Consider the following 17,820-nt stretch of genomic DNA (forward strand, 5'->3'; position numbering starts at 1 on the left):
ATGTTGGGGGATTTGAACTGTTATGTACTCCTACTATATAATTGAGAAAAAGAATTTCCCCAGGGTAGGCGTGCATTTTCAAGTGATGATGTTATCCAACATTGGCCAGCAGGTCCATGCTGTGAAAATTGTGTGAAATGGAGACTCTTATGCGAGTGTTTTGCAGTTTTGACGCCCCGCTGTTGATGGGTGTTTGATGAATTTTATGCATCCATGGAAGTTCGTCCATGTGTAGGGAGAGATGCTACTCCACCTTTTGTGCGATCAGATGGTGTACATTCTGTTAGACAGATCATGCTGATCGATCCGGTCAGTGGAAGACTCGAGCCATGATGGAACAAGACTACAGAAGAACTCAGCACTACAGTTCATGCACTATCCGTCCAGTCTCTGCTGTTTTTTGTTTGTTTGAACCAATTGAATCAAAACTCATTATGTGTGATCATCATTTCATATAATTTGTCTAAACCAGAACGACAAATACGTATCCCCGCCACCCACTCTGGCATTTACTAATGAAATATCCTTCACCATCTGACTAGAAATGGAACGAAATGTCTAGAGGACGTCAGGATCAGGCTCCTTGATCCCCGCAAAAAAAGAGAGAGAGAGAGAGATCAGGCTCCTTGAATGCAAAAGGGTTTTTGTGTCTCGGCCAAAGAGCTTTTGCCGGTAATATTCTCCCTACCGGAGGAGCCTTGCTTTGGTGCTGGTGGACGGAACGCAACAGAGGCAATCATGGCGAAAGAAGACTTGAGCTTGAAGCTTTTCGATACACTGACGAATGGAGGGAGTCTAGGGCCAAAACCCACTGTACCGGTCGTGCAGCGGTGTAGATGGGGGAGGCCGCCGAGTCATATGGTGAGGATCAATACCGACGAGGCGTTTTCAGAGCGGTCTAGAGCAGGTGGTTGGGGACTCATCTGTATGATGATACACTGGATATTTGGTTTGCAGCTGCTGGTGCCAAACACCCTATATCAGGCTGTGTCCTTGGCAGATCGGTTAGGAGTTGAGCGGGCAATTTCTGACACCGGCTGCCTTGTTTTGAAGCAAGCCATTTCCTCCAATGCCTACGACCTTGCGCCTCTTGGTGCCCTGTTTAGCGATATTAAGCTTAGAACCCTCTTCATTGAGGCCCAAGTGGTGTATGCACCGAGATCTTGTAATAAACCAGCGCATGAGCTGGCTGCTATGGGTGCAGGCTTGTCTGATGGTGAACTTAGAGAGTGGTTCACTGGCTACCCTGATGATGTAATCAGTGTTGTGACCGGCGATCAGGCCGTGCCGTAATGGAATACGAGTGTTCCATTTCAAAAAAAGGGAACAAAATAAGATTGGATTGTTCCTCAATTGGAAGGAGATGTTTTGAGCAATCAGAGAATCACTTGACAAACAGTTCTTTCTTTAGGGAAGCCACTTGGTGGACTTCAGTCGATCAGGTACCAGTACACGTTTATCATTGGATAAAACATAGCTAAGGGGTTCATCGTCCCAATACACATGAGAATAAGAATTAAACATAATCACTTCCATACCTTGACCAAACAAACCGTTGCATGCTTGAATCACTTCCAGGCGGTCAGACTCGACGATGATGGTGTTACATCCCAAGTTTTCAACCAGTTCCGGGGCTCCGGGCCCTTCTGGGTAGCGGTCGCCTCCACCGTGGCCGAGTCCAACATGTGATCAAGAACCCAGCGACCGGTTCACCATGATCATTGCGGAGGACGGCAGCCACTGCCCCTGTTCCATTTTCAAAAAGTATGATGATGATGCATCCACATTCAGTTTATAATAATTCCATGAGGCTTCCCTCATCGTATCAGGACTGGTTGTGAACTGTTCAGAGCTTTTGCATAGTTCGCGCCAATAGCCTGAATTGCAAACACAGTTGACTGAGCAGGTTCCACCTCTCCTCGATTAACAACCTCCCGTCGCTGCCACAGGATATACCATGCCCCTACGGCGATCGTCTCCTGTACACCATACCGACCCATAAACGCTGAATGTTTGACAGTACTCCTCAAAGTTTCCTCAAGCATCACTGACCCGTGATCGATCAATCTGCATTGCTTGTTTGATGAACACCTCAAGTCCCTGCGCTTGCCAAACCTTCCTCGCATGCCACGCCTCCCGTGAACATCATGTGCTTTATATCCTTGGCTCCCCAGCAGCAGATGGGACATTGGGGTGAGGTCTTGATATGCCTACCTGCAAGAACAATCATCCCCGGTATCACACTGTGAAGAGCCCTCCATAGGAAACAATACCTTGCTGGGGACATGTAAGTTCCATAGGAGATCTCCCATACTGGGTTCAGCCTCGAGCTGCCTTGTCCATCCGATCGACGTCTCCTTGAACCAACTTGTTGTGCCATTCATTATAGTATGCAGATCTTACAGAAAAGGCGTAATTTTTTTATTTATGCCAAGCTATAAAATCTTCTAAGTTCCCAGTATTCAGGGCAGCAAGGCGATGTCATTAGCCTAATCGAGATGAGGTGTAACAATATGTCTTGGAAATAAATTGGCATGTACATAATACAATGGTGGTATGACGGACAACGAAGATGGTATCACGACCTCAGCCCTCTTGCACGACCCTATCACCAATAATCTCCACAAGAGCATGATCCATCCTTAAAATGATGAAAGCGCTGTAAATCTCTAACAATAATTTCTCGTTCAGCGGACTTGGAAATAAACTTGATTACTGCATGGCAATCAGTACAGACCCGGAGATTCTTTATCACATGGATTACTGAACCCGGGACAGAGTTCATCAGAGCAAAAGCAACAGCAAGCTTTTCACTGTGGATGCGCAACGCAGATTCTTTCTCCTCTTCATCCAAATCATGATGAACAGAACCCGTGTTTGGTACATAGCCTGCTTTTTGCGCTATCTCAAGCAGTTTCCCCAGATAAGAATAGATCTCCTTGTGCTGAGGATGACTCGTGTCGCCAACATAAAACACATGGGTTTTACCTTTCAATTCAACTGAGCTATACCCTGGAGGTTTTTCTATTCCTCTTGTTTTAACCAGAACTCTCATTCTCTCCACATCTGTCCACATTCCAGCTTCTGCATATATATTGGACAATAAAACATAGTACCCACTGTTGGTCGCATCTAACTCAAACAATCTTTTCGCAGAAATTTCTGCCAGCTCAACATTTTTCTGGACTCGGCATGCACTAAGAAGAGCTCCCCAGATAGCAGCATCAGGTTTAACCTTCATTTCTTTAATGAGGCCATAAGCCTCATCAAGACAACCGGCACGGCCAAGAAGATCCACCATGCATCCGTAGTGTTCCACTCCAGGTTCAATCCCAAACTTATTCCTCATGGTTTTGTACCAATAACGGCCCATATCTAAAAGACCAGCATGACTGCAAGCAGCTAAAACAGAGATAAAAGTTATGTAGTTAGGGTTTTGCCCCGATCTGCACATCTCATTGAAAACTTCAAGGGCGTCTTGTCCATGACCATGCATACCATAACCAGTAATCATGGCAGACCATGACAGGACATTCTTCTGCTTAATTTTGCCGAAAGCCTTTCTTGCCATTTCCACTCTTCCGCACTTGCTGTACATATCAACTACAGAAGTTCCAACATAGGTATTTTCCTCCAAACCCATTCTTACCACCTGATTATGAATGCGTTTTCCAGTCTGTATCGTCCCAGCATGTGCGCAAGCCAGTAACACAGCAGAGAACGTCACAGCATTGTACCTAATGCCTCCACCAACATTCAGCATCTTGCCATACAGCTCCAGGGCCTCCGCCGACAACCCATTCTGAGCATACAGCGCAATCATCGTATTCCAGGACACCACATCCTTCTCCATGGTATCAAACACCTTCCTCGCAACCGGCAGGTCACGACCACCGCCTTTGGCATAAGCGTCTAACATCGTGTTGACCACCCCAGCATCCACGTCCAAGCCAATCTTCACAATAAGCGCATGAAGGCTAGCAGTAATTCCGCGGACAGGGACACGGGCCGACGAGGAGAACGCCACAAGCACAGCCGCCTCGTCCACCGCCATGGCAGAACCAGACGCGAGCAAGTCGCGGAAGAGAGAAAGCGAGGGGTAGACTAGATTGTTTCGCAGGTAGCCAGAGCACATGGCCGTGATAATGACGGGGTTGGGGCTGGGAATTTCATCGAACGCCTTACGGGCGTCGAGCGGGCGGCAGCAGTGGTGGTACATGTGGAGAAGAGCGGAGGCGGAGAAGGGGTCAGAGGGAAAGAGGCCGGAACGGAGGGCAAGGAGGTGTAGCTGGCGGCCGGCGGCGAGGGAGGTGGCGGCGGCAGCTGCGCGGAAGGCGGGGGGAAGGGCCGGGAGGAGCGCGGCCGGGTTAGCGCGGAGAGCGGCGGCAAAGGTGGCCAGAGCGGCGACGGCGTCTCCGGAAGCAAGGAGGTCGGCGACGGCGGCGGACCAGGAGGCAGGACGGGAGGGGTCCACGGCGCGGAGGAACAGTGCGCGGACGGAAGGGGTGGAACTGTGGATGGGCGTGCTCTGTAGGCTTTGAGTGTTGGAGGCGGGGACTGCCGTGGAAGGCGACGCCGCTCGTGGGTTGAGCGGAGGCTGCACTCTTGCTGCCGCCATTCCTGAGATGCCGGTGGTGGCCACAACGCAGCCAGGAGCGGAGGTTGATGAGCGCTTTCGTGAGAGAGGTTCCGAGGGAGAAGGAAGACGTAGGGTGTGTTTGGTTTAGAACGCAGATAACTGCCGTCCACACGTTCTGTGTGGTGCCTAAGAGGACCAGCCCACACGTCTGTGTGTGGGCAAAACAACTAGCACCCACATGTCTCTTTTTTTCCTCCTGGTCCCTCTTACACGCGTGCGTGTGGGCGAAATAGATAACGCCCACATGCCCGGTACATCAGGCCTTGCACCTCGTGGTCCCGCACGCCCCACGTGACACTTTACCGCGCGCCCGCAGTTGCCATGGGCCGGACCCTCGTCCATGTTCGTTTAAGTGCAGTTACCATGTCGCTGAATTGCGGTTGCCATGTCGGACAACTACAGTTGCCATGTTTGCTCAACTGCAGTTGCCATCTCAGGTCAAAGTTCCACATTGCCATTTTTTGGACAACTACAGTTGTTGCCATGTGTGATCTGGTCTACTGCAGTTGGCATGATTTCAAAACTTTAGGAGTTGCCACCTACTAACACTAGGCAGTTGCCATGCAACACTACAAAAAAAGGCATGGCAAAAAAACATGTTCAGGTAAAAGAGAGAGTTGCCATGTGATCACAAGCACGCTAGGACAGTTGTCATGTAAAAAGAAAGAGTTGCCATCTGCTTACGTGCACGCTAGGGCAGTTTGCCATGTACCATGCAAAATATATGGCAACTGATATGTTCGGGTAAAAAAAAGAGAGAGTTGCCATCTGCTTGCAATCACACTAGGGCAGTTGCCATCTGCTTGCAATCACACTAGGGCAGTTGCCATGTACACTGCAAAACGCATGGCAACTGGCAGCTTGGGTGTGGGAGAGGAGACGGGCGTGTGGGCGAGATGGCAAACGCCCACACACCAGCCCTTGTGCGTGACTGAAAACTGGTGTGTGGGCGAACTGCTAAACGCCCACACACCGGCCCCTCCGTGTGGTAAAACAGATGTGTGGGTGACCTCTCTCACACACCACACACGCGAGTTGTCCTACGTGGCATACAAAATCTGCTAATTCGTGTCAAGATTCGTGCAGAAGTTACTAGACGGTGATGGAGGCGTGTGGGTGAGTTGGCTAACGCCCACACGTATGGGCGTTAACATTTCTGTTGGTTTATGCCAAGGTTGCCCCACCAAACTCTATGGATCACCAATTTTCCCGCTGATGTAATTTGTGGAGTGGCCGGCGATCTTGCCACGTCCACAAGTTAATACTCTCTCTGTCCTAAAATATAAGAATATTATGAGACGGAGGGAGTAGAATGCAACCTGTTTCACATAAAAAAGCATTGGCTAGCCAAAATTTTGGTTGCCCATGATTTGGCTAGCATTGGCAAGAAAAATGAACTAGAATTGGCTCAAGTTTATTGGCATGCCAAAAAATTGACAACCATTTAAACAAAGACCAATCTTTCGCTCATGACTAAAATTTTGGTAGGATGCACTTTGGCGACAATCCAAACACACTCGTAATAAAAGAGCATGTGTAAGCCACAATAAACAAATATTCCCCTCAAAGGTGTGTGCGGACGTAGTGCTCGTGTTATTTTTTGATTTATTTCAGACTTCTGGCGTCGGTGTACACAAACAGGGGTATTTGTTTCCCCCTGACTAGTGCACAGGCTTGCGGGGCCTCCCGGGCAAACTGCCCTTGCCGGGCATGACTAGACTTAAGAGAAGCGAGTCAACAAGAGACCACCTCAGGGAAGCCTCCCTTGTAGGGAAGGAGAGCCTGGCCAGGTCAAGGCAGCACCAGAAGAGTGAGACCAGTTTGCCCCGGCAAGGTTTCCGGGGCCGCCAAGACGAGAACCCGCCAGGCTCCTTGCCGGCAGGCTTTCACCAAAACGCCATCACACCCCAGTCATTAATCAATGTGGTGTCAAGCTATCAGACAACCAGGTGGATCCTATCAAGCACGTGGCGGCGTGGTAAGAAAGAGATTAGCTTTATTGACACCCGTCCGGAGGACGTGTCACGCTAACAAGAAGAAGCAGATAAGCGGCGCGACAGGCTTGCCGGGCTTCAACCTCAGCACGACACCTAGCAGTGCATTTAATACACTTTGTCCTAACTGCCAGAGTTAGGTATGATAGCACCATTAGCTATCTAATCATCCTGAAATGACTGTTTTGCCACTGTGGTCGCCCTTTAACCTATAAAAGGAGGCCCGAGGCAACCTAGCAAAGGGTTTGAACATTTGATCCCTCAACACTTGTATGCACACGATGTTCTCCCCGAGGCAACCTTGCCGGGCTAGAGCATGTCGTGCCTTCGTGTTCCTCCAGATCAATGCACCATAGCAGGAGTAGGGTTTTACGCTGCAAAGCAGCCCGAACCTGGGTAAAAGAGAGCTGACATCGCCGTGTTGCCCCCTGCTGCTTCTGCTCTTTGTGCAATGTGACCGTCCCCTTGTTGAACCACAAAGGGGCACCCCTATCCCATAGGTGATCGAGCTTCCACGCCGACATCTGGTGATGTTTGTTTGATGAGAGGAGACGTTTTCGTCGACTGCGAGGTGTTTATGATGACTTCATAAAATCTTTCGGAGGTGTTCATGGGGCAGGGTGTGCGTGTGTACGTTCACAGGGATGAGTGTATGCTCGTGTACGTGAGCGACTTTAATTATACTATGTTAAGAAAAGGTGTGTGCGAACATGCGGAATATGGGCTCATCATCGCTTCCTCATAGTTTGTAGGTTCATCATGGTCAAGTAACATGACCTCCAGAATAGGATTATCGTACCACTCTGGTGTGGACCTTACTTTGTTTGACCTACGAGGTTCGGTAGTAACTTGATCTGAAGTTTCATGATCATCATCATTAGCTTCCTCACTAATTGGTGTAGGAATCACTGGAACTGATTTCTGTGATAAACTACTTTCCAATTCGGGAGCAGGTACAATTACCTCATCAAGTTCTACTTTCCTCCCACTCACTTCTTTCGAGAGAAACTCCTTCTCTAGGAAGGATCCATTCTTAGCAACAAAGATCTTGCCTTCGGATCTATGATAGAAGGTGTATCCAATAGTTACTTTTGGGTATCCTATGAAGACGCACTTCTCCGATATGGGTTTGAGCTTATCAGGCTGAAACTTTTTCACATAAGCATCACAAACCCAAACTTTAAGAAACGACAGCTTAGGTTTCTTTCTAAACCACAGTTCATACTGTGTCATCTCAACGGATTTAGACGGTGCCCTATTTAACGTGATTGTAGCTGTCTCTAATGCATAACCCCAAAATGATAGTGGTAAATCGGTAAGAGACATCAAAGATCGCACCATATCTAATAAATTACGGTTACGACGTTCGGACACACCATTACGCTGTGGTGTTCGAGGTGGCATGAGTTGAGAAACTATTCCACATTGTTTTAAATGAAGGCCAAACTCGTAACTCAAATATTCGCCTCCGCGATCAGATCGTAGAAACTTTCTTTTCTTGTTATGATGATTCTCCACTTCACTCTGAAATTCGTCTAATGCATAGTGATAAAGTAAAGCAATTACATGGCGTTTGCATTTCATACAATAAAACGACAACCGTAAGGCTCCTGCCTGTTGCCGATAACTTTTACAAAACATGATCATCTCATACAATAGCATATATCACATCATGTCTTGTTCATATCACATCACAACATGCCCTACAAAAACAAGTTAGACGTCCTCTACTTTGTTGTTGCAAGTTTTACGTGGCTGCTACAGGCTTCTAGTAAGAACCGTTCTTACCACGCATCAAAACCACAATGGTGATTTATCAAGTTTGCTGTTTTAACCTTCAACAAGGACCAACTGTAGTCAAATTCGATTCAACTAAAGTTGGAGAAACAGACACCCGCCAACCACCTTTATGCAAAACAGGTTGCATGTCTGTCGGTGGAACCAGTCTCATGAACGTGGTCATGTAAGGTTGGTCCGGGCCGCTTCATCCAACAACATCGCCGAATCAAAATAAGACGTTGGTGGTAAGCAGTATGACTATCACCGCCCACAACTCTTTGTGTTCTACTCGTGCATATCATCTATGCATAGACCTGGCTCGGATGCCACTATTGGGGAACATAGCATGCAGTTTTAAAAAAATTCCTACGATCATGCAAGATCTATCTAGGAGACGCATAGCAACGAGAGGGGGAGAGTGTGTCCATGTACCCTCGTAGACCGAAAGCGGAAGCATTAACTTAACGCGGTTGATGTAGTCGAACGTCTTTGCGATCCAACTGATCAAGCACCAAACGTACGGCACCTTCGAGTTCTGCACACGTTCAGCTCGATGACGTCCCTCAGACTCTTGATCCAGCAAAGTGTCAAGGGAGAGTTTCGTCAACACGACGGTGTGGTGATGGTGATGGTGATGCAATCCGCGCAGGGCTTCGCCTAAGCACTACGACAATATGAGCGGAGGAGTAAACTATGGAGGGGGGCACCGCACACGGCTAAGAGAACAATTTATGTGCTTTGGGGTGCCCCCCGCCCCCGTATATAAAGGAGGAGAGGGGGAGGCCGGCCCTAGGGGCGCGCCATGGGGGGACCGACTTGGACTCCTAGTCCTAGTCGGCCCCCACTTCCTTCTTACGGAGGGGGAAAGGGGGAAGGAGGGTGTGATAGCCTGGCTTATTAGGGATGATAGACTACTCATATCAATAAGGCATTCCTTCTTTTCCGGGAGCCCATTCGAAAAGAACTCCAAAGTTAAGCGTGCTCAGCTTGGAGTAGTTTCAGGATGGGTGACTGACCAGGAAGTTGCTCCCGGGTGTGCATGAGTGAGGACAAAGTGCAAAAAAGACTAGTATTGATCTGTGGGGCCAGTCTAGATCCCGCGAGGAGTAACGACCACCGGCGGGTGTGTCCGGGGCGTTAGAGAGAGAGAGGGGGAAGGAAAGGGGGGCCGCGCCCCCTCCCCTTGTCCAATTTGGACTGCCCATGGGGGGGGCGCCACCCCTTGTGGGCTGTCCTCTCTCTCTCTCCCCTATGGCCCATGTTGGCCCATTACTTCCCTCGGGGGGTTCCGGTAACCCCTCGGTACTCGGATAAATATCTGAAACACTCCGAAACTATTCCGGTGTCCGAATACTACCTTCCAATATATCAATCTTTACCTCTTGACCATTTGGAGACCCCTCGTCATGTCCGTGATCTCATCCGGGACTCCGAACAATCTTCGGTCATCAAAACACATAACTCATAAAACAAATCGTCTTCGAACGTTAAGCATGCGGACCCTACGGGTTCGAGAAATATGTAGACATGACTGAGACATATCTCCGATCAATAACCAATAGTGGAATATGGATGCTCATATTGGTTCCTACATATTCTACGAAGATCTTTATCGGTCAAACCGCAATGACAACATACGTCATTCCCTTTGTCATCGGTATGCTACTTGCCCGAGATTCGATCGTTGGTATCCTCATACCTAGTTCAATCTCGTTACCGGCAAGTCTCTTTACTCGTTCCGTAATACATCATCCCGCAACTAACTCATTAGTTACATTGCTTGCAAGGCTTATCATGATGTGCATTATCAAGAGGGCCCAGACATACCTCTCTGATACTCGGAGTGACAAATCCTAATCTCGATCTATGCCAACCCAACAAACACCTTCGGAGACACCTATAGAGCATCTTTATAATCACCCAGTTACGGTGTGACGTTTGATAGAACACAAGGTGTTCCTCCGGTATCCGGGAGTTGCATCATCTCATAGTCAAAGGAATATGTATAAGTCATGAAGAAAGCAATAGCAATAAAATTTAACGATCATTATGCTAAGCTAACGGGTGGGTCTTGTCCATCACATCATTCTCATAATGATGTGATCCCGTTCATCAAATTACAACACATGTCTATGGTTAGGAAACTTAACCATCTTTGATTAACGAGATAGTCCAGTAGAGGCTTACTAGGGACACTGTGTTTTGTCTATGTATCCACACATTATCAAGTTTCCGGTTAATACAATTCTAGCATGAATAATAAACATTTATCATGATATAAGGAAATATAAAATAACAACTTTATTATTGCCTCTAGGGCATATTTCCTTCACATCTGTCTCTAAATCCTCCTCTGAGGAGCTATCCGTAACCAGCAAGACATGCGCTTCGTCAGATAGCATTGTCTGCTCTGAAGACCTTGTTTCCACTCCAGCTTTTTCCATGACTGTGTCGAATGGCTGATGACAGGAAGAGTAATTGAATATACTAAAATTGTTGACAAATTTAATACGTAATAAAAAATGATGGCATTATATAATTCACATATAAGATGACTGGCTAACCAGGGTGGCATTGCAAAATTCACATATATGATGCCTGACTAAACAAGATGGCATTGCATGATTCACATATACGATAAAGAAACTAAACAGATGGCGTTCACACAAAGCATGTCTAAACTAAGCAGATGACATATTTGATGTATAAAGTAAGCAATGCAAGGCACCATTGCATGATATTACCAACATCAGCATGCCAAGTTAGAGCGAAGACCTCGGGGGGTAAATAGGAATGGTCTGCTCCTTCTGAATCCCCCTCAGAACAGTTATCTTCCTCTTGATTACAATCCAAAATGGGTGGAGGGGGGCTGCCTTTGCGCCCACTGATACGTCTCCAACGTATCTATAATTTATGAAGTATTCATGCCATGTTTACAATAGTTATATATGATTTTGGTATTATTTGATTAGAACTAACCCGGACTGACGCTGTTTTCAGCAAAACTACCGTGGTGTTGTTTTTGTGCAGAAATAAAAGTTCTCGGAATGGGCTAAAAATCAACGGAGATTTTTTCTAGAAAATATAAAAAATACTGGAACGAAGAGTTATCGGAGGGGAGTCCCATGAGCCCCACGAGGGTGGAGGGTGCGCCCCCCGCCTCGTGCACTCCGTGTGGGCCCCACTGACTTGTTCTCGACGCCAAGCTCTCCTATAAATCCCCAAACTTCCAGAACTTGACCTAGATCGGAAGTTCCGCCGCCGTAAGCCTATGTAACCACAAGAAATCAATCTAGGTGAAATGATCTACATGACGACTAGAGGGGGGAGGGGGGTGAATAGGCGTTTTAAAACTTTTACGGAGTTGGCTTTATCCTAATGCGGAATTAAACTAACTGATACTTTTCAAGCACAAAACCTAAATATGCTAGGCTCAACTAAGTGCACCAACAACCTATGCTAACAAGATAGGCACTTAAGGAAACTAGCAAGAACAAAATATATCATAAGATATGGAAATGTAGGAACAACTAAGCAATTCAACTAGCACAAGATATATCAATATGAGCAAGTATGAATTGCGGAAAGTAAAGGGTGTGGGTATGAGATAACCACAAGTGAGTCGGGGACGCGGATATATCCCGAAGTTCACACTCGTGAGAGTGCTAATCTCTGTTAGAGCAGTGCCGAAGCCAAAGCTCCGGGGCGTCACCAAGTGACTCACCGTATTCTCCCTTCCGAGTCACCCCCAATGGATGAGCCTCGGTTCACTCGGGGTTGGTCTTGAAGGCGACCACCACACCTTTACAAACTTCTGCGGAGCACACCACAACCACGGAAGCTTCCGAAGGAACTTGGCCACCTAGGGCACTTCAACACCCTTCTCCGGAGCACACCACAAAAGGAAGCTTCCGGGGGAAACTTGGCCACATAGGCCTCTTCACAATCTTCTCAATGTATCACCAAACCGTCTAGGAGGCGAAGCCTCCAAGAGTAATAAACTCACGGGCTCTCACTCAAACAAATCGATACAGGGAGCTCAAACCAATGCAACAAATGCAATGCGAGGTCAAGCAACAAATGCTCAACTCACTCTCTTAATCTCACAAGATGCAACTCAAGAAAGTAGGAGATTGAAGAGAAGGGATGCAATGGAGGAAATCAACAAATGACTCCAAGATCCATCCAGAAATCCCCCTTCACTTAGAGGGGAGATAGGGGTTTGGGAGAGGTGGTAAGAGGCTCAAAATGATGTTTAGAATGTGAATGAACAACCCCCAAACCGGTGGGGAGGAAGGGCTCTTTTATAGCCAACTTCCAAAACTAGCCGTTGGGGCTCCAACGGACACTTCCTGGACACCCCGTGCCCACGGGGGTTTAGACCCCGTGCCCATGGGGTCCCGTGTGCACGGTACAAGCCCGTGTGCACGGGGCCCCATGCCCATGGGGGTCAAAAACCCCGTGTCCACGGGGTACCCAGAACAGTCTGCAACAACCCACTAAAATAGTGATAACTTTGGCATACGGACTCCGAATTCGATGATCTTGGGCTCGTTTTGAAGCTATGGAAAAGGCCAAGGTCCTCAAATAGAGAACCACCCAAGATCGACAAGAAATAATGATGCAAGTAATGCAAAGGTTTGAGCTCTCTACATGCGACATGATCAAGCTACTTGCCCGAGAGTCCCTCTTGATAGTACGGCTATCAAACCTATAATTCGGTCTCCCTCCAAGCACCATGAGACCGGAAAAACTAGGAAAACCTAGCTAAGGTATACCTTTGCCTTGCATATTCAACTTGAGCCTAGTGATCTGTCGACTCGCAAAGCCCCCCGTGAGAAATACCACGACACAATGCTTGTCTCAAGTTGGAATCCCTTTCTTGTCCACAACCACTTGGTGAAGATGCTTGAATTGCTTCCTCATATTGCAATGAGGGAAGCCTTAACTTAAGCCCGTATTCACATGAGCATTATCATGATGTGGACCGCAAGCTTCAAAGCATATAACCTCCGGCTTCTCATCTTGCACTTGGACTCCTCGAACCCGATGACCATCACCACTTGATGTCATCCACACATAGGCTAATTGAGATCTTTCCTTTTGATGCAAGCCCATGAGAAACACCTACCCACATAGACATAACAAACACATAGCATGGTTAGGTAAAAAAGCACAATTCACAATTACTTACCATACCACTAGATCACTTGATCCCATGTGGTACAATGTTTGCGCTTTGAGAGTTGACCATCTAGATATAATCTTCGAGCTTCATCTTGGTCAACCAACATCTTTACTCCAAGCTCCATCTTGGTTTCTTGAAAGACACAATGAACTCTTCATTTCCCTTCATTGCTTCAAGATAATATCACCAAAGACTCTTTCATGACCATATCAAGTTCCACTATGAATATCATCTTGATCACCACTTTCCCTTCTAACAACTCCATCACAATCTCTTGAGAGGCATAATGAATTCTTCACTCTAGTTGCTTGCTTTCAGACTTGATCAACTGAAACCCAACATGTGAGATCACCATGATCTTGTCTTGAATCATAACTTGAATTCTTCTCTTTGATTATTCTCTCAAACCCTTGATCCTGGATATGGGATCTTGAGAGCGAACACCTAGGCCTCGTGATCACGGGGTATCCAGAGAGTTGACACTCGACCCCATGCGCATGGTACAAGCCCGTGTGCAAGGGGTATCCAGAGAAGGATACCATGAGGACTTCTTCAGATGCTTTAATGGCAGACTTCACAAACCAACCCAATGCACTTCAAGCATCACTATAGAACATATCTTCATATAAGATTCAATGCACTTGATGCTCCATAGGAATTGTCATTTAAATCCAAAGCATAGAGCAAATAGAGCAAATATATCTTCATATATATCTTCAAATATATCCTTGATTCCGTCCAATATCCTTGTGGCACTATCTTCATATATATGGACTTCATTCTTGATTCCATCCAATATCCTTGAGGCACCATCTATGGACAAAACCTTCAAATATATCTCATTGAGAAACATTAGTCCATAGATATTGTCATTTAATTACCAAAACCACACTTAGGGGCTACATGCCCTTTCAATCTCCCCCATTTTGGTAATTGATGACAATCTCAACAAGAGGGTTTATATAATGAATTTAAAACAAGTATGCAATCTATCCGAGAATAATTGTATACTTGAGGTGGTTTTGATAGCCTCAAATATCACAAAGATAGTTGATGTTATATGAACCGGTTATACTAGCATCGAAAAATGACACAAGAATTTGATGCTAGTAGAACCACAATATATAGAGCAAACTCCCCCACAATATATGCATGTGAAAGAACTCGGTGGAGTTTTCTCTATATACACATCGATGCAACGAGCAAGCACAACAAATGTATATATGCATGAACGACAGGAACCAACCCACTTCTCCTAAACCCTCTAAACTTCTCCCCATTGGAAACAAGTGCCAAAATGGAAGAAAAATCTAGACAACCAATATAGTATGGGTTCCTCCTTAATTTGTGCATTTCTCATATTGAGTGGAATCAAGTGCACATATCCAGTTACGAACAAACGAAGAAATCCACACTAGGTTGAGGATCCATAGAATGCACTAAAAAGATATGTCATGAGAATCAAACATCCAAAGGATCAAAAGAACATATTTTGGACAAGGGATAATGGAGATATCTAATATGATAATCATGCTAAGCATGGGTCCAAAATATATTAAAAAAACATGAGAGCAAAGATATAAGAAATACATACAAGCACTCACTCAACAAGTACTAATCATGCCATGATGCAACATACACAATGTTGACTCTAACTTAAATAAATGCATGAAGTAAGTACTTGTTACCGGGAGAGAAAGCATTGGTTCACGGGGCCCTTGATCTAGTACGCGAACATGAGGAACTTGATCTTGTTCTTGGATAGGTACATGATCTCCCATAGCATCTTGCTCTTGTGTTGGGGGTGATGACTTCCCTTGTGGTCTGTCACAAGAGGGGCTCTTACTCCTTCTTCTTCTACATGGACAAGGGGTGTTTAATATGACCAATCCTCACTGTACTTGTAGCTTGGGAAGGAGCCTCATCACCTACAACACTTAAAACAAATTGCTCCGCATGGAAGCCGTTATTCTCATCACACTCCACATTCACCGTTTCCTCAATACATCTCGTGGATTTATTGAGAATATAGTAAGTGTGGGAGTTTGATGCATATCCAACAAGTGTTGGGTTTCGTAGTAATTTCAAAAAATTTCCTACGCACACGCAAATCATGGTGATGCATAGCAACGAGAGGGGAGAGTGTGATCTATGTACCCTTGTAGATCGACAATGGAAGCATTAGCACAACGTGGTTGATGTAGTCGTACGTCTTCACGGCCCGACCGATCAAGCACCGAAACTACGGCACCTCCGAGTTCTAGCACACGTTCAGCTCGATGACGATCCCCGGACTCCGATCCAGCAAAGTGTCGGGGAAGAGTTCCGTCAACATGACGGCGTGGTGACGATCTTGATGTACTACCGTCACAGGGCTTCACCTAAGCACCGCTATAATATTATCGAGGACTTTGGTGGAAGGGGGCACCGCACACGGCTAAGAATATGATCACATGGATCAACTTGTGTGTCTAGGGGTGCCCTCTGCCTCCGTATATAAAGGATCAAGGGGGGGTGCGGCCGGCCAGGATAGGGCGCGCTAGGAGGAGTCCTACTCCCTCTGGGAGTAGGATTCCCCCCTTTCCTAGTTGGAATAGGATTCGGGAGGGGGAAAGAGGAGAGAGAGAAGGAAGGGGGGGCACCGGCCCCCTCTCCTTGTCCTATTCGGACTAGGGGGGGGGAGGGGCGCGCGGCCCAGCCCTGGCCACCTCTCCTCTCTTCCACTAAGGCCCACTAAGGCCCATATACCTCCCGGGGGGTTCCGGTAACCTCCCGGTAATCCGGTAAAATCCCGATTTCACCCGGAACACTTCTGATATCCAAATATAGGCTTCCAATATATCAATCTTTATGTCTCGACCATTCCGAGACTCCTCGTCATGTCCGTGATCACATCCGGGACTCCAAACAAACTTCGGTACATCAAAATGCATAAACTCATAATATAACTGTCATCAAAACCTTAAACGTGCGGACCCTACGGGTTCGAGAACAATGTAGACATGAACGAGACACGTCTTCGGTCAATAACCAATAGCAGAACCTGGATGCTCATATTGGCTCCTACATATTCTACGAAGATCTTTTATCGGTCAGACCGCATAACAACATACGTTGTTCCCTTTGTCATCGGTATGTTACTTGCCCGAGATTCGATCGTCGGTATCTCAATACCTAGTTCAATCTCGTTACCGACAAGTCTCTTTACTCGTTCCGTAATACACCATCTCACAACTAACTGATTAGTTGCAATGCTTATGTGATGTGCATTACCGAGAGGGCCCAGAGATACCTCTCCGACAATCGGAGTGACAAATCCTAATCTCGAAATATGCCAACCCAACATCTACCTTTGGAGACACCTGTAGAGCTCCTTTATAATCACCCAGTTACGTTGTGACGTTTGGTAGCACACAAAGTGTTCCTCCGGCAAACGGGAGTTGCATAATCTCATAGTCATAGGAACATGTATAAGTCATGAAGAAAGCAATAGCAACATACTAAACGATCGGGTGCTAAGCTAATGGAATGGGTCCTGTCAATCAGATCATTCACCTAATGATGTGATCCCGTTAATCAAATAACAACTCTTTGTCCATGGTTAGGAAACATAACCATCTTTGATTAACGAGCTAGTCTAGTAGAGGCACACTAGTGACACTCTGTTTGTCTATGTATTCACACATGTATTATGTTTCCGGTTAATACAATTCTAGCATGAATAATAAACATTTATCATGATATAAGGAAATAAATAATAACTTTATTATTGCCTCTAGGGCATATTTCCTTCAACAAGAAGACCCAAATTTTGTATAACCGGGTTTACATGGTGAGAATGCAACACTTACACCGAACCGGGTTTACATTTATCTTCTCTCTCAAATCAAAGAATCAACCAAGCTTGGCTCTAATAATTTTCCATGGTGTCTCCACCTTCCTCATGAATAAGCCAAGCATCCAATGCTTCTCCTGAAGGAAATATGCCCTAGAGGCAATAATAAAGTTATTATTTATTTCCTTATATCATGATAAATGTTTATTATTCATGCTAGAATTGTATTAACCGGAAACATAATACATGTGTGAATACATAGACAAACAGAGTGTCACTAGTATGCCTCTACTTGACTAGCTCGTTAATCAAAGATGGTTATGTTTCCTAACCATGAACAAGGAGTTGTTATTTGATTAACGGGATCACATCATTAGGTGAATGA

At 46.2% G+C, this 17,820-nt stretch overlaps 1 protein-coding gene across 1 annotated transcript; it reads right to left on the reverse strand.

Annotated features, from left to right (window-relative positions):
• Nucleotides 1-1,388: 1,388 nt before the first annotated feature.
• Nucleotides 1,389-4,717, reverse strand: LOC119286327 (pentatricopeptide repeat-containing protein At3g26782, mitochondrial-like). The gene has a single exon (XM_037565703.1). The coding sequence runs from the start codon at nucleotides 4,616-4,618 to the stop codon at nucleotides 2,609-2,611; it is 2,010 nt and encodes a 669-aa protein (XP_037421600.1). The 5' UTR covers nucleotides 4,619-4,717; the 3' UTR covers nucleotides 1,389-2,608.
• Nucleotides 4,718-17,820: the final 13,103 nt, after the last annotated feature.

The sequence above is a fragment of the Triticum dicoccoides genome, chromosome 4A (assembly GCF_002162155.2).
Source record: "Triticum dicoccoides isolate Atlit2015 ecotype Zavitan chromosome 4A, WEW_v2.0, whole genome shotgun sequence".
Taxonomy (NCBI): domain Eukaryota; kingdom Viridiplantae; phylum Streptophyta; class Magnoliopsida; order Poales; family Poaceae; genus Triticum; species Triticum dicoccoides.